We start from the raw sequence: 20,841 nt of genomic DNA, 5'->3' as shown, positions 1-20,841 counted from the left end.
GGAGGGATTGGTGCGTAGGAAGGTCGGAATTTGATTGATGAAAAGGATTACCACTTTTAATGGATGGAATACTTTCAACAAACGGCTAGGGCGATGTGCTATGAAGCGATGAGGAGGGAGGTAGGATATTCTCTTCCGGTGGTAAGGATTTAGATTGTCAGTTTACAGGTAACGGAGATAAAAGGATAACAGGCAATCCGGAATGCGAATCATCGGTTGAATCGCATCGAGAAATGGACGATCAAAACACAAGAAGGCGCGCGTGAGAACATGCTGCAGCAGTTAAGCGTTAGTGAATGCTGGAGGAAACGTATTTAAAGCACAGGCTAGCATGTGTAATAGCTACATTACACTGCGCTGCTTTCTAAGGTGTTTATATTGCTTAATTTACTTTAAAAAAAACCTACAGATTGAAGAGACCAAAATTTAGTTCTTCCTACGACATCAAGGCTGGTTTGAAAAATGAAACAAATTGCACTACTCTACTTCTAAATTGAAAGAAACATTTAAAATCAAGGACTTTTTTTAACCAGAACTTACAGGGTTTTTCAGGAGTGCTCATAGCTGTGGGACACATTATTGACTCTTTCTTATACGAAATGAACTTAATGTAATGGGAATTGGACTCTATAGCACCCTTCTTGGACAAATCCAATAGGACAGTCCAATTTCCAATATATGAAGTTCACTTCCTACAAGAAAGAGTCAAGGAAGTGTCCCACAACCCTATGAGAACCCCTGGAAACCCCGGTAAGCTTTTTCTCAACCATAACCTTGAATAGCAGCTTGTAAAGACCGGGAGACATTGTCCGCACTCGCTAGTGTAATTTCAATTTTCAATAGCGCATCTGGCGGCGGCTGGTGGAAGCTTGTTTTGGTCATCAATGGAATGGTCGTGCGGTATCTCAAAATAATGTACTATTTTCATCGGTTTTCGATGCGAAAATGGCTGAAATACTTGCACTACATATTTATACATCAATTACAAAGCATTTCCAGTCCAGTTTAAGTAAAACACATGGCAAAATAACGTATTTTCTGAAGCGGCTCCAAATTATTTGGCAAAACGCTTCGGTCAGCCGCCGCCAGATGCGCTAGTGAAAATCGAAATTACACTAGCGAGTACGGACAATGTACCCCGGCCTTAACAGCTTGATTTAAATCGAAAAGAATCAACGTTTCAACTCTCCCAAACTAAGCGAAAGCGAAATGCAAAGTCACACCAAACAAGCAGGGTTGTTAATTGAATCAATCAAAGCACGTGAACTCCACCGAAAGGACAATCTGTGTTCCCCTTTCCACCAGGCCAAGCACGTTAGCACACGTCGACAGCGCTAAACTTTAAAGCACGCTTTTCGTGCCGAAAATCGCTTCACTGTTGTAAGGAAAAAAACAACATCTGTGCACTATTCTCTTCTAGGAAAACCCGGTACAGATCGAGCAAAAAGCATACCGGTTTGGACTGAAAAAGACAAACACACACACACACACACACACACAGGCACACCCATTCAAAAAAAGCACCATGAATAGGGAGTGAAAGGGGCGTTAAAGATTGGGCAAGGGGCAAAAATGGAGATAGATGTCGTCCGCGTGTTTAGCATTATAGTAAACGATGATCGTTTCTGTCGCGTGTCAACCGCCATAAAATTGCCATCACTTTCACGACACACAAAAAAGAAACAAACGAACGATGCTTTGCTTTGGTATTTCTAGCCAATGAAAAAGCGTTGAAAAGCAATCCAGCTGCAACGCGTGCTGTTCCTTGAAGCAAGCAAGCAGCCTTTGATAATCACGTGATGGTGCTGAATGGGCCATCCGACCGGATGGCTCCTTCTGTGTGCCCTGTACCGAGCGGTCGTGAAGTCGACAAAGCGTCGGTTGATTGATAGCGATCAATTGATTAAAGCCAACCGGTGTCTGTGTGTCTGTATGAGTGTGTGTGTCAGCTATTTTAGCTTGGTATGGTGGAATTCATGACGGAGCGCACTGTGCAGAGACATCGTAAGCACACTGCTGCTGCCTATAGCCATTATACAGCAGAAGGAAACGACTATCGACAGCAGCTGTGCCTCGCAGCGACATCTAAGCGCTAACGGAGGCAAAGGAAAAATAAGCCTCTTCACTATCCTTAGCGAGCGAACAGTACACGTGGAAGGAAAGCCGGGTGCTAGAGCTGAAACGTGCCCCATTGAAGGAATATTGCTCTCCACGAGTTTCATTCCACAAGAGCTGTGTTCAAGGCAAAACAAAACGTTATCTACAACATTTGGCATGCAAAAGTGAAAGCAAGGGAAAGTGAGAGAACAATTTACAAACACATCCTCACCCAGGCTAATAATTTGAACGCAAGTGCTTTTAATACTGTAATAAGCTTTTGGATAGCTTCAAAACTGTGCAAAACATTCACAATGCTCTCCTTTTCAAATTTCGAAATGTGTGCATTGTAATGATACGACACTAACACATCGATACAACACAGATAAATCGTATGACGCCGTCTACTGGCACAGCTTCTCTTATCGGGCGAGTGGATAAACAAGAGCTACTACAAACTGCATGCAAAAAGCGTACAATACAAAGCGTTTTGGATGACGTTTATGGGAAATTATGAGAAATTCTAAAACTCCAGGGTAACTGCGAGCGACAGGTGCATTATTGCATACATTCCGGGCACTGACTAAATATGGCTAAATAGAGAGAGAGCGAGCGAGAGAGAGGGACAAAGGGTATGGCGAAGGTAGTAGTATTTAATGGAAGGTTTTGCTCACCCAGTGACGGGGCCGAGACGGCGCCTTGTTTCGTCAGAAACACTGTACGCACACACACGCATCATATCAATATGAAAACATAAACCCCCACACACACACACACACACATACGTACATGTGCGCGGTTTTGTGCGTGTGTTGCGCCGTGAGTAGGTAAGTTGCACATGTATGGAGGATTGGGTTGTTGTTGTTGTTGTTGTTGCAGTTGTAGTTGTTGAGTTGTAAGTGATATTTTTTAAATTTTGGTTTTCGATTTTCGATTTTCGTATCGTTTCACAAGTGTCCCATTTGCAAAAAAAAAAAAACAACACGCAATATGGGGGTGGGTGGGTGGTGTAGGGTTATTATTTTTAATTTTACCAATATAACAAAATGATACCAATAACCAGAGCAGGTATCACATTTCAAAGAGAAATATCGTCCGAAATGCAACACGATAAACCACCGCCCCCGCCCATTTGCATGCAAAGTGTGTGGGAAGGTTGATTGATACAACATTTTACCATGAAATTGACGTTTATTGAACGGGGCCGCATTTTATTTTTAATTGCATTTTTGTTTTGTTTTTTTTTGTGCCCACACGGGGACAACGGCATCAAATGCCAATCGCATTTGGAGGGCACAGTTGGGAAACGATAAGTTTGGAGGTTTCAAAAAGGTACACCATTTAAAACAATTTGTGTGAAAAAGAGAAGAAGAAAAAGGAGAGAAAAAAAGAGAAAGAAAACGTGAAGTGAGTAAATGCGTTTCATTTTAACCTTTCCGTGTAAATACGGTAACATTCGGGAGGAATACTGGTGGAATATAGGTACAGAGATGATGAAGGTAGTTTGATAAGATAAGGTAGCTGTAGTAGAATGGATAACACACTTTGGTGTGCAGTAATCAGCAGCTGTCCGGTGATTTTTTTTTTTAAACAGTTACACAATATGTGAATGAATAAGTGAAAACCAAAAAAAAACCCTCAGAAGGCACAAAATGAACAAAAAGGGGAAAAAATGAAAGAGGATGTCATTTAGAAATTTAGTATTTTTTCGACGAATTTTGACAGAAACTAACAAAACTGGTCCAAGAAACAGTCTTAGTTTATAATTTCTTTAAACAAATCTTTATAACCATCGGAAACATTATTCTATCCACTACTTTACCAAAAAAAAAACCAGCTCGCAGGAAAAACAAATAGAACATTATACTTAGAGTTAAAGTTGGTGCCTAATTGCTTCAATAAACATGTTCATCAAACTAACAAAACCGACAAGAGTTAGCTAGAAGATCAAAGACAAAGTACTAAACAGGCATGCACACGAGTGTTAGGGGGGGGGGAAAACCGGGAGAAAAAATAGAGAAGAAAGACAAGATCGATGCACTTGCTTGTGCCTCTATATATGGAAATGAAAAGTGACAAAACAAAATTGGAAAACATAAATGCACAAAGAAACCACACAAGAACAGTAAAACCCAAAAACGAACTACAAAAAGGCGGTTGCGTGATGGTACAAACCACGCTTAGGATACTATAAATAATTACGAATTCAATACGAGGATATGAATACAGAGTGAGTGAAAGAGAGAGAGAAAGAGAGAGAGAGAAAGAGAGAGAGAGAGAGAGAGAAAGAAGGCGAAAGTAGAAAGTGGGGCAAGGATATAGGAAGGAAAGTAATGGTTAAACAACTTACCGCTTGATACAGCAGGAGCTTTTTTACTTTGAACTCGTGCGGTTGCATTATTGACCTACAGTTTTAACAGCATTACACACACGGGCGGGCGGGCGGGCGGGCGGGCGCGCGCGCAAGGGGGATGCACATTTGTTGTTTGTTGTGGGTGTTGGCGTGTATTTGTGTGTGTGTGTGTGGTTTTTGAGTGTATTTGTTCACGGTTTGTGTGAATTTATTTTGCGGTATTGTGTTTGTGGTTGTTGTTGTTGGTTTAGAATTTGGGTAAATTCCGGAGAGGAAAAAAGAAAAAAATATATAACAATTAAATGCATTCAAGTGGATTTTAAAGTGTGTATGTGTGTGTGTGTGAGTGAGAAGATAAAGAGTGAAAATAATAAAGGAAAATGAAGAAAAAAACAACATATTTTTACAATGATACTTGCTAACACACACGCGCGTTATGAAACACTGTAACTCTCGATTCGACGACCGGGCGGACCTGGCGCTCTTTGTACATCTAAATTTCAAACCGTCGAGTAGCAGCGACGAGCCATGCGTGATCGAGTACGTTCAGAAATTAAACACAAAAACACATCACGGAAGCTGTTAAAACCGGTAAGTAATACGAGTTGGGCTCGACTTTTGGGGCGATTGTTTGGGGCGATAAAGCATTATCGAAAAGGTACCACACAATTGCAATTATTCACGCACAAGATCACTTATACGCACATTGGAGGGGTGGTAGGTGGGTCGTCCGTTAAAGCCTGTCCAGCATAATTTATGCGTTATTGGTGCCAGCCGAAGCCCTACTGCCGGATCCGTTTATTGCACTTTAAATGGCTTTGCAGCAGGCCAGCGAACGAAACGCATTACGGGAATGTGTCTCCGTCCTGTGGTCTGAATTATGGACCCATTTCGCCCAAGTTGGGGAGAGTTAATTGTGGGGCGGTGGTTGACAACAGAAAAAAAACATAAAAAACGACATGTAATTGCGATAGTAGCCAGCGACAGGGAACAATAATTATAAAGTGAACGTAAATGGCGGCGCACGGCAATCGGAAAGCTCCGAAAATCAAGGCCCCTAGTGGTGGTGGTGGTGATTTCTGTGGTTTTGATTGTAATTGGTTGCCATTTTCATTGTGCAGCTTGGCGCAGCACAAAAAACAGGTAAAAATCTGTTGGATAAAAATTAATTAAGATATTTATAGCTCCCGCTCGAACGGATGGATGGTACCGTTCGTAACAATTAGTTTTATTAACTTGTGTTGCTCTGTGTACTGTGCCATCGGGAGCAGCGATCGAGCAAACGATAATGGTAACCCCACCACGGGCAGTAGTGGAAAGCTATATTTTCAGCCGTATAGTACAATGTTCCGGGCTCGCTGTGAACAGTTTGTGCAAGCGGTTCAAGCAAGCAAAAAAAAGCGACGGAACAACTTTGGCTCTCTATTAGCATATTAAATTGAAAATTATAACTTCATCCCCGTCATCACTCGTGATGTCACACTGGGGGGGCAGAGGTTATGGTCGCTGTTTTTTTCTTCCCCCCCCAACATCCTGTTGCAAAACTCTAAACTCTCCGCTGCTATAAAGGAAAAGCTCGAACAAAAGCCGTTGACACGATGCTTGATTTCGTCTCCCATTGTGTCCCCAATTCAAAACATACGCTCGCTGCAAATGTGGACAGTTTGGTGCAAAATTTGGGGCGCAAAAGCGGGGGATGAAAAAGACATTAAACAATATAATCATTTTCTCCACGACAAAAAAAAAAACGCAGGCCACAAACGAACAAGAGTGTGTCACATTTCTGAGGTTTGGTGCCTACATTGAAATTACCATTTTTTTCACTCTTTCGTTCCGTCGTCATAGTTTTCCGGGGTTTTTTTTTTTGGTTTCCACTTCATTGGGACACGACACCGTGTGTGCGAGTGTGAAGTTGGGTCCATTCGCATCCTACCCGGCCCGGATCGAACTGGAACAATCCCTTCCCTACTCGCAAACTTCCATTCTGTTATGTGCTTTCCTGCCAAAGGCATCATTTCTGAAGTTAGCATCATTTTTTAATTAAATGTCACTCGTTCATTTTTCCATTTGCGGTCGCGTTCGGTGGGTTATCTTCCTCTTGTGTTCTCTGATACGGTTTTGTTTTTCCTTCTTCGTTTGCGTTTGATTTTTATGTCCCCCTGTGTTTTTTTTGTTGCACGCTGCACGACGGCTGGCTAGTCTTTATATTATCTTTCCACGTCACGTTTTTAATTATTCCCGTGAGCTGAGCTCTAAATGGTTTTTCCTTCTGTGCTGCTTCCCGTGTTTGTGCACGGCAGAGAGGCAGGTTGGTGTACACATACACTCACACAGCATCGATTACCTCTTCATCATATCGTAACGGAGCAGGGGGGGGGGGGGGATGGGGTTTGCTTGTTGACCCGCTTGCTTTTACAGCGACATTTTTATAATTGGCTTCCAATAGTAGTTGTGTTACAACAAGAAAGGTGGAGAGAAAACCGAAACCGGTGGGAGATTGCGATCGGTTCACAATTATGAATAAAATCAAAACGTTAACCAGGAAGTGGACAAGTTTCGATGTTAGTTATTAGTAGCATGAGGATAAAATTTGGTTTAATTTTTTAATAAAAATATCAGAATTATTTCGAATATTTTTAAAGAAGTACAAACACTCTTATTTTTCTGAGCTACAAAGCAAGAGTGTTGACAATAAATCAGATTTTCCTGTTTAATGCTGAGCGTTTTGGCATAATACAGGGTTTCCCACGATTTATTGATCAGTTCCCATGATTTTTTGGTGCGTTCCCACGATTTTTGCTCGTATCCCATAGATTTTTGGTTCGTTCCCATAATTCATTGGTATTTTCCGGTTGGATATCAATACAATTGGACCAAAAAATTCTAAGCAACGACAAAAAAATCGTGAGAACGCACCAAAAAAATCGTGGGAACGCACCAAAAAATCATGGGAACTGACCAATAAATCGTGGGAAACCCTGTAATAACGGCAACGGAATCTATCGCTCCTGACGGTAGCGATGTATAAATTAAAATTGGAAATCTATTGAACCCTGGTCGAACATACGCTATTTGGTTTTTTTCTCCCAGCTGTATGTTCCGCTATTCCAATCCTCATTTTAATACGAAAAAAAAAAATCAAATCTACCACAAATAAAAAAGTAATATGCAAAACGTGTCTAAAACGAACGAAAAACCTTCTCAGAAAATCACAGGAAAAACCAGTCGGCGAAAACTCAATTTTTCCACCATTGCTCCCGTGTGCCGCTCTTCACGCCGCGTTCACGCAAAGCGGCTCGCGAGAAGCGCTGGGGGCACACCATGTGTACCAGCGGAGTACAAATTTGCATTTTGCACGCTGTGTTTAAAAATCACCATGCACCACCACATCATGATTGGTTGCGCAAAATTGCACCGATTTTCCGGCACAGTTGGCTTCCGAACGAAGTTGGCAGGTGACGCGCGAGCGCCGCGCACAGTGCAATTGCATAAAATATGCAACAATTGGATCAGAATCCGAGGGATGGTAAAAAGGAGAAGAGAAGAGAGGAAAGGAAGATAAAAATCGAATCACCACGTTGTCACGCTGCACCCAAAGTGGGAGGAGGGCTTTACTTCCCGTTTGTTTGAATTTGTATCAACGATGGATTTGTGTTGGCGATTGGGAATCGATTTCGCCGTCGAGGGAAGAGAACAATAGGTAGCAGGTTCAATCGTTGGCGTTTGGGACGGATGTGCGACCGTTTCTAGTAAGTGAAGTTAGTTCCCTGAAATGGAGAAAAAGCTCCTAAACATGTTTGGAAGGTTCTTAAAGGGGGCTTTCTGGGAAGTGAATGAGATTGAACTGCGAGGCCATGCATCCATACTGTATCCCAATCGATAAACATCGGTTCGGCAATACACACCCACCACCGGTATATACGGTTGAATATGTTGCCCAGGAAGCTCATGTTGCTGATTTGCATCCGCACGACTGTCCAGTAGCGCCGGCGAACCGTATTGTAGTGGATGAACAGAACGCAAAAAAAGGAGAAAAAAGCGTTACAATCGCTGCACAGCAGAACTACCTTTGCAGATAAACGGTAGGATTAGGCACGGTTTGCAGCAAATATACAACACCGTACCAGTTGGCAACACTGTACAGCAGGAAGAGATAGCAAAAACTGCTTGCAAGTAGGTTGGTTTTTTGTTTTTGGTCCGTTCCCATCCTCTTTGTCGCTGTATTTCGAGCACAAGTGGGAAAAAAGGGGGAAAAAAGCTTGCAACAAAAATCGAACTCAGCAGCTCGCTTGCAGCGAATGAAGCGCGGATAAAAGATGGTCCTCGCTTTGACGGGGTGATTTGTAACCTTCCCTCTTTTGCAGGAAGCCGGCAGCCTTTTGTACCGTTGCTACGTGCGCACACGATACCCACTGCTGCCCATTCGTTGGATGTTGAGTGTTCTAGTTTTCACTTTTTTTGTGCGTCTATTCTTTTATTTCTGCTGCTCGGGAACAAAAAAAAAGGAGGCTGTATATCGCGTCTCGGTAGACTTAACTGAGCCACGTGTAAGGGAGAACTGGAACTGGAGCTTTCAAAGTGCCACTCCTGGTAAAAGGACACTGGCAGGCACTGTGTGTCCCTTGTTGGACCCATTGTACTGTATTGTTGCGCGCTGCTCGCGACCAATGTGGAGAGCCGGCATGTTATTTAGTATTGTAGCAGCCAGCGAGTCAATTTATGTAGCTGTGTTTTTTTAGAGTGTACGTGCACTGAACATTTTTCTCCAGCCTCTTTGCACTGTATCGAGTGCTGCTGCTGCTTGGTGCAATTGGTGCTAGCAAACCACGTAAAGGCAGAGAGAAGGCATTTTTCTTTGCAACGAGGGTTAAAACCAAATCACACACTCCAACGAGCCGCGAAAAGAATGCTTATTAGCACAATCCGCACAGCCAGGGAACGAAAAAGTGAAGCAAAGAAGAAAAAAAAAACAAAGGTACCACTAAGCGACGAACCCCCTCTCTTTCGTTTGCTGTTGCACTTTCATCGGGAATGAGGCAAAAACGGGCTCTTTCGGACGTGTATACCCAGTGCACACTGCTGCCAGATTTATTGGATAGCGATAAATCTTGGGTTGATGCTTTTTTCCCCTTTTTTTTCTGGGGTCTTGTGTTCCACTAAACACAGTGATGTTGGATATGTAAGGGATACAATTCAAGCACCTTGCATCTCCGCCTTGACCGTTCGTTCGTTGCATTGAAGCTTCAAACACACCACTGTAAGGGTATAGATCACGAATGAATCTTTTTTGGTTGGTATTTTCGTTTCAAGATTTGTTAAATGGAGAAGACGAAGTCTAAAAAACGACGAATTCCTGCCATTTTGCGCAATACAATGGTGTTGTTGCACCGACAAGAATTTATTTTAGTGGCGTAGAGGGAAAATTTAAGCTGATGTATTGATGGCCATTGTTGGCAAGTGTATGCAACCGAAACTTCGGAAAGGTACAACGGTATCGTTCTACTTAATGTCAAGCTCGAGTACAGTGCATAGTGATTGTATATTTGCTGGTTGAAGATATCGGAAGGATTATGGTTACCTTCTGATATACCAAAATTTATGTATCTAATCACTGCACATCACTAATCAGCACAATTCATGAACCATAACTCGGCGGAGTCTATCAGAGTTTCATTAACAAAAAAAAAAAATCCATTTCAAAACAATATTTGATTGCTCGGTGCGAGTGCCATAAATCAAAAGAATACACAAGCTGACACGGATAGGAAAACTCACAACTAGCACCGAAGCGTGACCAGAATCTATTCGTTTCCTACCCTAGCGCCAGCATCACCGTGCTAGGATAAAGCGCAACCTACTGCTGCCAACTTCGAGATGAAATGCCAGAAATTAATTTTCTCTGAATAGTAACGTCTTTCTTCGCAAAACCCACTCACTTTTTGCCGTTCCACTGGAGGCGCCCGCACGGTAGTGGGCCGGCCACCAATCGAGATGGGAAGTTAGCCTCTGGGAAAACTTAATTTCTCACCACCATCAATGGGGTTTCTTGAGCTAAAGAGCTAAAACACCAACCACCACCGTCGTTCGCTTCCTTTTCTACCAATCCCACCCACCGACTGGCCAAGATCCTGAAGACAACTCATCCTGATTGGGCTTCGATTGAAAATTGTATCCCGAATGAAGTGAAACAATCTCTGTTTGCTTGCTGGCGCTCTCCCTGGGCAATTCTTCGCCGCCGGCCTGGCTCGTCACAGGAATTCCGTAGTTGTGTAACTTAATTGAAGCTTCGTGCTGGAGGGGGTGTGCCGATCGATGTATAATTGAAAATTTCTTGCACAGGGTGGCGGCAGGGGCGCTCACAACCCTTGCGATGGATTGTTTTAAATTGCACAGGACAGGTTTCGCAGGAAGCGGATAAACGTACCGATTTGAATTGGAGTGTAATTTACGTTTCCAGCTGGTAGTACTACAGTACAATTCCAATGAAATTAGATAAGATTCTGGATCACTTGTTTGCCGGTTAAACGTTGGAGCTTCCCAGCATTTATTAAACTGAAGCTATATTCGTACTGTGCGTGCATGGCTCGTGCTGCATATGATTGAAATAACGGACGGGTTTGATTTGATATAACAAAAAAGAAAGAAAAGGTAATGCCTATAAACAAATTGATTGTGTAAGCTTATTTTTCGAATGTTTGGCTTTACAGTGGGTGGATTTATACTTCTGGAATGGTATACAAAAATGCTGATTGCTAGGGACTGGTAGAAATAGCATGGTAGGGGTTTCGATTGCTCTGAGTAGGTGAGTGTTATATGAATGAGTGAACAACGTACCGTTTTTTTTTCAAAGAATTACGCATCGGAAGAAGAGTCGGTGGTCAACAACGAATGAACACTAAAATTCTGCAGCAGAGAACGAAACAAAACGAATCAGAGGTGGGTTCAATTATCAACACCAGCGCCTGCACGGGGATTTTACGGGCTGGTTCTAGTATCTGTTTTATAAAACTCTATTAAAACAAAAAAAAAAGGCTAGGAAAGGACAATGATCAACCGATTGCTTGAAAAAAATGTTTAGTGAGCACAAATTGATTCCATCATTAATTCTAAAGCTTTCGTACAAAGGTGTCCTGTTATTTTGCATAACTGTGTTTGTTTAGCATACACCACATCAACCTGAGCTAGGAGAGACCAGTTTGAATGCAAAACAAAAAAGCACACAATGAGCAAAACCAAAACTATTTAATGGCGCTACCACTTGTTAGGAGAAATGGTCCATTCTCTAAGGAACAAAACAACGAGCATTCGATGCACTAACTAACCAGATGAACGGTTGTCAATAGACCACGAGCGTACATTTTGGCCACCAACACCCGGACACGTCCCGGAGGGCAACAAAGTAAGTACTAATTTGTTGAAGTATCTGCTTTTTTTTGTTGTTGTCAGAAAGCCACCAAAAACCCCAAACAAAAACACCATATGCTGTACGTTACACTAGATGGGACCAAAATTGAAAATGGTTAGCAACTGTTGGGCACTAAGGAATGGTATGTGGTGATGTGGTTGGGAACGAGGAAGCGCAGCAATACTAACACCATGGCAAAAACAAACTAGCATTCTTGTAAGGAGCAATATAGTGTAAAAAGACACGCAGTCGAAAAATAACTACACACGGTCTTTGGTGTTTTTTTATTTTGTTTTGTTTGTTTGTTGCTTTCTGTTTTCAGTTTTGCAGTTTTTGATGTTGTGCGTGTGCGTGTTTTACTTTGTGGTGCATTTATATTGCGAGCTTTTGCGTGTTTTGTTTGTAAGTAAGTGTGTGTGAGTGAGTGTGTCGGAGTGAGTTTAAGGGGTGAATCAAAACTAACGACAAATGGGGGCGTTTTTTTTCCATCAACCGCATCTTGGATGCAAAATTCTAGGCACTTAACAGAGAAAAATACCATTATAAAATATTAAGGAAAGGGGTCGAAAAGGGAAGGAAGGATTGGGGGAAAAGGGAAAGGGTATAATAAAAAGGAGCATAATAAACTTGCGAGCAAGAGAGTGAGAGTATATATGTATAGTATATATAAATATGGTACGAGAGGCACATTTAATGGCAATCACAAAAGTAAAAAAGAAAAGAAAAAAAAAACATAACACGTTCCATATTTTTGTTTACCATTCCAGAAGTACTTCCACAACCACCAAGTGTCAAACAAGCCGCATACATACAAAGGGTAATAATAATAATTAGTGCTATCGAGCGAACCTTTCTCCTGCTGCGTTTCTTCGCTAGCTTTGCAATTTCTTGCACTATAAACTTAACGCCAAAAACAATGCAACAATGGAAAACTGGATGTAAACACAACTGACTTCATCCACCGTTCTTGTACGGGATAGGGCAGCACATACTAGGTACGAAAATAACGGCATTAAAACAAAAAAGCTTACATTATCCACGACAATAGAAAGAGAGAGAGAGAGATAGACAGACAGAGAGCGAGAGAGCGAGAAAGAGAGCTGGGGATGGGAGTTTATCTCATTACAAAAGTAAATTAAAAAAAAAAACAAAGATGCTAGTACTCTTGAATTAAATGCACGCACGCAGCCGACTAAAACAGTAACGAAACTGATAAATAGTTCTGGGAGGGGCCATTTAGTGTTAAAACCCTTAAAGAAGACAAGAAAACTAGTACAATCCAAAACTCATTCGCAAATAGCAATAAAACCAAAACCGAACTAACCAAAACTGGAACCCAATCGCGGTGAGGTCGCGCAATACACGGATGCTCCAAGAAGAACACAATGCGGCTAAAAAAACGAACGACTACAAATTAGCAAACGACGCAAATTAGTTCCGATTTATGCTTGTGCATTTGGCAAGTGGCACACATTACTGGGCTGCACTTTAACGTGGCGTTGGGTTTGGTTTATTTGTTTTTTTTTGTGTGTGTGTGTGGATTGAACGCTCTTCTATTGTTTTGTTTTGCAGGCATTCGTACCATTAGAAGAGCTGAGGAAAACATCGAGTGGTTACAGTGTTTCATATATACGTAACGTCTTTTCTTTTCTAAAAAGAATATGTATATAGTAAGTATCATTGATGCTTTGGAGAAAGAAGTAACGTAAAGGGAAAAGAAGAAAAAAGAAACTCAAAATGCATAGCAGAGTAACACAAAGTAAAGTAATACAAGAGTATAACAAGAAACAAAAACAAAAAAAGAGATAAAATGAACGGTGAAGAAAGAAGCGAAACAAAATAAAGTATAATGTTTGGTAAAATTATAAAGTATGAAAGAAAAAAAAACCAAAGCAAAAAAATAATAAAGATAAAGGGAACTAATGACAGATAGGGGAGGAAAATATATAATAAAATAGATATAATAGAGAGGAAAAAGGTACAATAGTATATATGTATATGTATATTTATATATATTTATATAAAGAAAAATGAAAAAACTTTGTTTTTCATGCACACCTCAATCTTGCGTCCCTCAACCACAGTGCCGTGAAGACGTTCGCGTGCTCGCTCCGCATCGCTACTATTAGCGAATGTTACAAAACCGAATCCCTACATGCAAGGACAGAACAAGAAACATGCATTAAAACAGCGTCCGCTCAAAAACAACGTGCAACAAAAAATTGTATTATATTTATATATATATTAACTGTATATATATAATGGGGGGGTATTCATTTATTGTATTGTTGTTTTTATTCTAATTTTTTTTTGGTTTGATTTGTTTGGTTGGTTTTTGTTTTGTTTCGGTCAGTTTCGTGGGCCGTCCTGTATGATTTATGAGTGTAATATAGACTATTTAGTAAATATATAACCCTAGTAATCTAGTTTATGTAAGGGGGGGGGGAAGGAGCAGGAAATAGGAAGAACAGGGAACGATACATTTAACTAGCTAGTGTACTACTGTCGGATGTGTCGGTAGTGGATGGAGGATTAGGAAAAAAAAATACAAGGTTGACACAATTTAGCTATCAACATCAAGGTAATGTAGTGATTTACTTGATGTATTTATGCACAAACGAAGCAGATGGGAACTGTGTGTGGAAAGAATAAATATAACAAGGCTAATCACATATTTGTATGTTTCGAGAATATGATCACCTCGCTAAGACCAACATAGTTATCGATTCTAGATGCATACAATTAACAGAAACTTCTCAAGAAATATATGATAAGAGGAAAATATAGGAAAATAATTTATTGAGGATCGATAATGTTATAATTACGGAATCAAAAACTATCTAAAAATATAACGAAAAATAAGCAGCATTATCTAAACACTTGAACTAATTTTGTAGAACATCAATCTAACGTATGGAAGATAAAACTGCGATATCTGTAGAGTTAAACTTGTATTTATTTTTAACAGCGTTGGTGGAAAGTGTGACCGAATGTAATTTATTCGAAAGGCAATAAATCGATACCAATACATTCAATCCAATTGTAGCTCAATGCTTCTTGGAAAGTTATGATTCGAATATTTATATTAATCAAACCAAATAACAGTAGTATGCATACAATACATTGAAGGCTTTCAATACACGTAAGTTTGTTAATGAATCATTACAAAATCCTGCGCGTGCCAGTGACAGTGGCTGTCACAGAAAAGCTACGTTAGACATGGCGCTACCGTAGACAACGTGTTACCGTCTTGGTAGATAAATTAATCCCCATCGTGTTAATCCATTTCCATCACTTCAAGGTATCGCATTCACGGACAGCAATAATGACACACTAACGACGCAATAGCAAACTACAACCGCTTCGTATTGGAGTACACATCGCGGGCATCGTCCTATAGCTGACAGCAAAGATTAGATGCGTTACTGCGGAATATGCGCCTGAGATACTCTACATTAGCTACACGAGTGTCAGGATCATCTGATATTGCTGTTATTTGTTTTCTATTTCTGTTTTCTGTTTTCCAAACGGACAAATCTCATCCTAGGAGGATGTACGCTCGTACGCTTTACTTATTGTAACATTTAGCTTGACGTTCGAAAGCAAAATTACAAAAAAAAAAAGAAAAATACACATAGAATCAACATCTGCAACAATTTCAAACAATACAATCCTCACTATATTTCGCTTGACAGCATTCCATTTTTAATTGCCAACACTCATATCATTCCATCGTAAAGTAAGTTAGAGCTAGAGAATGATTCGTTTGAAGCCGCAGGATCAGCCAAACATGCAAACCAAAAACAGAACAGGAAACGTCACTAAACAGCAATCTGGGAGAGAACATCCAACACGGAGCGATTCAGTATAACAAAAACAAATCGAAATAAAACACACTCATCACACTTTCCAACCACAACATTGCTTTGCTTTAGTTTAACATTTGAAACAAGAGTTTGTAAATTTGTATGTTAATGGACTAGAACACAATCCCTATTGATGGAAGTGAAACATAAACATGATGTAACGTTAAAACAAAACGACAAATAGACTAGATTTAAAATCAAACAGATGCAAAAGAACATTATGGAGAACGGTAAGTTGTTCGAAGTGAAAACAGCCAAAGCGTAAGACGAATCTTAAATAGAGAAAATCTTACCAAGACAATTAAAGACCAAAAAATTGCATTTCAATAAAAGAGAGACAAACTGAAAGCTACAATATTAACGATTTCACAAATAAGAAAGAACAAAATCGATCCAAAACCAACCAAAGGCAAGATGCTGTTGGAAAAATAAAAACATATATTTTAAAAAGTCCGTAAAAAACGAGACGAGATTGTAACATGAGCAACAACAGCATCAAACATTCTGTGTGTTTGATTGGAAAACATATGATTAGGAATATCATATCCTAAGCCATACACAAAAAAAAACACTAAAGTAACTAATAATGGTAACGAAACAAATCAAGAAATACATGTGTAAATAGACCCACACTAGGATAGAAACACACTAGACAAACAATCGCTTTACTATGAATGAAGGATAAGATGAAAAATAGAAAGGAAGAGAAAAAAGATAGACAGATAACTCGTTTGATACTGTGTGAAGGATTATAGTGATTGGTAGTGGTCGATACGATGATAATTAAATGAGGTGGTTCAAACCCGGGTACGTGAAATCAGCTCGGAATGAACTTACATAAAATAATAAAAGAGAAAACAGAACTAGAAAAAAACAACAACAAGTTAGAAGAAACAATTAAAAGCATGAGGTAAAACTAAACAAAACAACTATAACAGGTTCAACGGAACAATTTGCTTACATAAGAGGGAGATAGAGATGGAGAGAGAGAAAAAAAATATATTACACTTGCCTAGAACTTATCTATATCCACGTAAAAATGTGTAAACTCTAAGCCACGGCGACGAAAAGATGAAACAAAAACTGTAGTATCACATGGAAAAAAGAAAGCTCGAGATAATGGGATAAGAACACGTAGTTTGGCTACCATTTTGTGAATACAACAGAAACATTAGTACAATGTATCAACGTATGAATCTAAACAGGAGAAAAAGGATTGAGGGAGTCATGTCAAGGTAATAGTATCTTGCGGTATGTGTTGGGTTTGTGTATTGGGCAGTAAGTGTGCAGAAGAGTACATGTGAACAGGTAGCAAAAGGATAGGGGAAGCTTGGGAATGATTTCTAAAACAAGGATGGACAAAAAGGTAGACAGTTTTGTTTGCCGCAACAAACAGAAAGATACTTGTGAAATGTTCCAAAAGCTTCGGTGACTGCTTGACTGGTGGATATCTGTTCTATGAGTTTAACTTATTGTTTGCGTACTAGGTTCTGTTGCACATCAACACATTTGTGCAGGAGAGTAGGAGGATTCAACGGAGTCATGTCGTTTGTGTCGTGAATTTGTTTGAAAATAAGGGTAATTCAAGTACATCATTTGCCAACCAGTTTACATATCTTTTACGATACATTATGTATTGCAAATGGTGTTCCAAGCTTTGTTTGTAATGTCTCTAAGATAAGTCCATCGTGTTGCTTTGGTGGAAGGAAAACAAAACAGCGTTCTCTAAGCACTAGCATTTTGTTTTCCTTCCAAATCAAAGGCACATCATTTCTGTAGTCCAGGATCCTAGCAGTGAACAGTGGAGGGTGGTAGGGGCAAAACTATCGCTATAATTATCGTTCTTTCTGCGTTCGGTTAGCGCGAACGATCGTGTACGGGAGCTAGTTAAGTATCGGAACATTAAATACATACCTTGCTGCCACGTTCATTAAAGATAATCTCTACGTCTAGTATGGAGCCGAATTGCTGCGGAAAGTAAGGATGAAAGTAAATGAAGAAAAAAGGTTAAAAACACTCCGACACAACACTTTTAACAAGCGCCAAAGTGGAACGTGACGAAACTTACGCCGAACATTGTTCGAAGGTCCGGATCGCGGAAGCGAAAGGGTATGTTGGACACGTGTAGTCGCTTTGGTTGAGATTTCGAGTCGGTCAGTGCTGCGACGGCCGCCGCCACGCTCTGTGACTGCTGCTGACTGCTGACAACCACCTGCTGCTGCTGCTGGTTCGTTTGTTGGCCATTGAGTTGCTGCTGCTGCTGCTGCTGCTGCTGTTGCAGTTGAGCTTGGAGCGTCTGCTGGTGAAGCTGCTGCTGGGCGAGCGCCACCGCAGACGCGGAAGAGGTCATGGTGGGTGGGATGGCCGACACGACGGTCGTAGTGCCGGCGCCGATCGGTCCGGCAGCGGTCACGACCATACTGCTGCCGATGCTGCCGCCGCTACTGCTGCCGTTCACCGTGCTGCCGTTGTTGCCGCTATTGCTCGTGTTGATCGCACTGTTCGGGCTGGTGTTGCTGCTTATCGAATTGACTGCGGCGGCGGCGGCGGCGGCGATGGCGATGGCGGCATTCGTTTGGTTGGCGACACCGCTGCTGTTGTTGCTGCTGACGCTGCTCAGTACCGAGGAGGCGGCGTCCACAGTGTTGGCACTTGATACGTTGTTGGATGTTTCCTGCTCCGATTGCTGCATTAGCTCGGACTGTGCGGGTGAGATAGTGGAAGCAAACAGGAAAGAATTAGAGCAGTGTTACAGTAATGGTTCGCAAGTTTGATGTTTTTTTCAGCGCCTTATCAGAATCAAACAGCAATCAGCAAAAAGCCTTATAAGAAATTAACTTGATATTGTGTAAAATAGCCTAATAAGAATTAGGTACATTCATTCGGCTTCTATCGTTCTAAAAAGCTAAAAATCAAACAATTCAAAACAACTAAATCAGACAAAAAAATGTGCCAAAGGTTGAATGGTGCACGGCAAAATTAAATTAAAATAGTTTCATCATCAAAAGCTAATCCCGCTTCATCAAGAAATACGATCACGCGCACAAAGAAGGCACACGATTGTGTAAGTTTTGTGCGACAAACAGACAAAAACATGCTTTTGAAAAGTGTCATATTCTTTGCAATCCACTTTTCATCGTCCTTTTTCGATCGAATAAAAGATACGAAGGAACAAAAAAATCCTTTGCAGTGCCATCATACCTGATGGGAAACGCAATTTTTACACACCTACATCGTTTCAATTCAATGGTAGAAATTTTGGGGCAAATCCGACCCCGTCTACGCTTGTTAGTTGCAAAATTCGATACTGATTGAATTATTTCTGCAGAAGCAGTGAAGGATATAAAACGGTTCCTCTGATTGGCAGATAAGGTTTGATGGTACGAAAGGTGAGCTGTACAGCAAAGGATGAGCTTTTGAAAAACAGTTCCAATAGTTACTTGCTGCTTTTTCATGCTAGATTGTTAGAGTATTTTTGAACAATTCGAAGAAAAAACTGCTACCATTTTCAACAAAGCTCCACCCACGGCATATTCACCCATTGCACAAAGGCGACAAACCGAGTGCAGTGATGCGGCGACAGAGACTGCTTCCTTTCTGCCTGCGTTTTGCATTTCCGGGAATTTGCACTTTGCCTACGGAAGCTAAAAACTTTTACAAATCCCGTAACAAATTGCGATTTGCACCATTCCCCGGGTGTGTCCCCGGGTGCGGGAAGGTGCTTAGTGTAAAAAGATAGCCAGTAAAGTTTATCCCAGAAGGTAGTGTAAGGAAAACGTGGCACCACCTGCTGGCACACCAATTCTACCTAGCGCGCGCATTAAAGCATTAGGAGCAAAAGCTTTTCCCTTTATCTTCGCTCCTTCTTGACCGAAGAATAAGTGTTTCAAGATCATACGTGTCGGTTAAGCGTTATGAATTTGAAAACTTTCCACGGTTTGAATAATAATAGCGGGGGAATAAATTTTAAATTAGCATCCGAGAAGATGAAATAAACCTTCGCTTGTAAACTATCGCTACCAACGGTAGGCGAGCAACTGAATTCGTAACAAATGGCAGCGGTACTACGTTTCAACATGGATTAGAGAGCTTTTTTTGGTTGTTGTTAGGCTTCAGTTGGACATGCCAGTTGGTCGGGAAAGGCTAAGAGCAACAAATACGATGCAACCGTTGCCGGAATAAACAACGAGCCGAGCGTTTTGCATTCAGCACGATCAGTAATGCTTGGTCCGTGTTGCATCGTACATACACACCCGGGGAAAAGGCACACAGAGAAGCCCCAGCATGCAACACGATGGGAAAAGTAGAAAAGTGTAATCTTTTGCATGGGTAGCGATTTGCCAAAGACAGGGGAATTGAAAAAAAAAAAACTACAACGATGGAATAGAAGCTGGTAAGACGTTACCTCACGATAGCTCGCTCGAAAAGCTTAGGGAAATATAAATGCAACTTTATACTTTACACTGAATAACTGGACCATGCTTTTATCTTGCAAGGAGTCGTATTTTTTTTCCACGACCCTCTCCTTACTATGAAAAGAAAGAAATGGTTTAAAAGCGGGTGGAGATAGAAATAAAATAAAACTTTTCCATCCACTAGCTAGCACAAATGGAAGCACTCTGTCTCTTTCTCTTTCGCGTGCGGGACGACGGGAGGGTGTGGGTTTGCAATTCGCAGCTCTTCCGGGTGGGTGGTACGTGGAATCGACAGTCTAAACTCGCTGTTACGATGAGTTATGGCTTAAGTTTTCGTTTGCACCTTTCCCAGAGACCGACAGCCGCTGCGCTATCGATGCTGTTGCATTTTTCATACCCGTGCACAGCTGAGGAGATGCATTCGTCTTTTTCCCTGCGACTCCAAGGCGCCATTAGAAATTGGGATTGGGAGGAATGGAAATGGTAAGGGGAAAAAAATCGTGATATTTTAGACGATTGAACAGCAGCACCGAATGGCTTCAGCTTTGGCACACACACACACACACACACATGTATTCATACACCGTACGCATACCTTCTCTCTCTCTCTCCGGCAAAACGAGTTGAGACATTTCCAATCTAAAGGTAGTTATTATTCTTCCCTGTTCCCAGTGTAAGCTCTTGCCAATTGGGGCTTCAATGGGA

At 41.1% G+C, this 20,841-nt stretch overlaps 1 protein-coding gene across 50 annotated transcripts in view; it reads right to left on the bottom strand.

Moving 5' to 3' along the window:
• Positions 1-20,841, bottom strand: part of LOC11175562 (AF4/FMR2 family member lilli) — a 208,326-nt gene that overhangs the window by 32,905 nt on the left and 154,580 nt on the right. For 26 of the 50 annotated variants that reach the window (XM_061649760.1, XM_061649764.1, XM_061649761.1 and 23 more), the window contains 5 exons: positions 17,790-18,422; positions 17,636-17,689; positions 13,914-14,006; positions 4,448-4,502; positions 2,772-2,813 (listed from right to left, as the gene is read on the bottom strand). In XM_061649760.1, the coding sequence (XP_061505744.1) occupies positions 2,772-2,813; positions 4,448-4,502; positions 13,914-14,006; positions 17,636-17,689; positions 17,790-18,422 (877 nt within the window). The remainder of the gene's footprint in view (positions 1-2,771; positions 2,814-4,447; positions 4,503-13,913; positions 14,007-17,635; positions 17,690-17,789; positions 18,423-20,841) is intronic. The other 24 variants (XM_061649765.1, XM_061649766.1, XM_061649762.1 and 21 more) reach the window with 3 other exon arrangements.

Source organism: Anopheles gambiae, chromosome 2 (genome assembly GCF_943734735.2).
Source record: "Anopheles gambiae chromosome 2, idAnoGambNW_F1_1, whole genome shotgun sequence".
NCBI classification, from domain to species: domain Eukaryota; kingdom Metazoa; phylum Arthropoda; class Insecta; order Diptera; family Culicidae; genus Anopheles; species Anopheles gambiae.
This window is presented reverse-complemented; position numbering and strand designations above follow the sequence as displayed.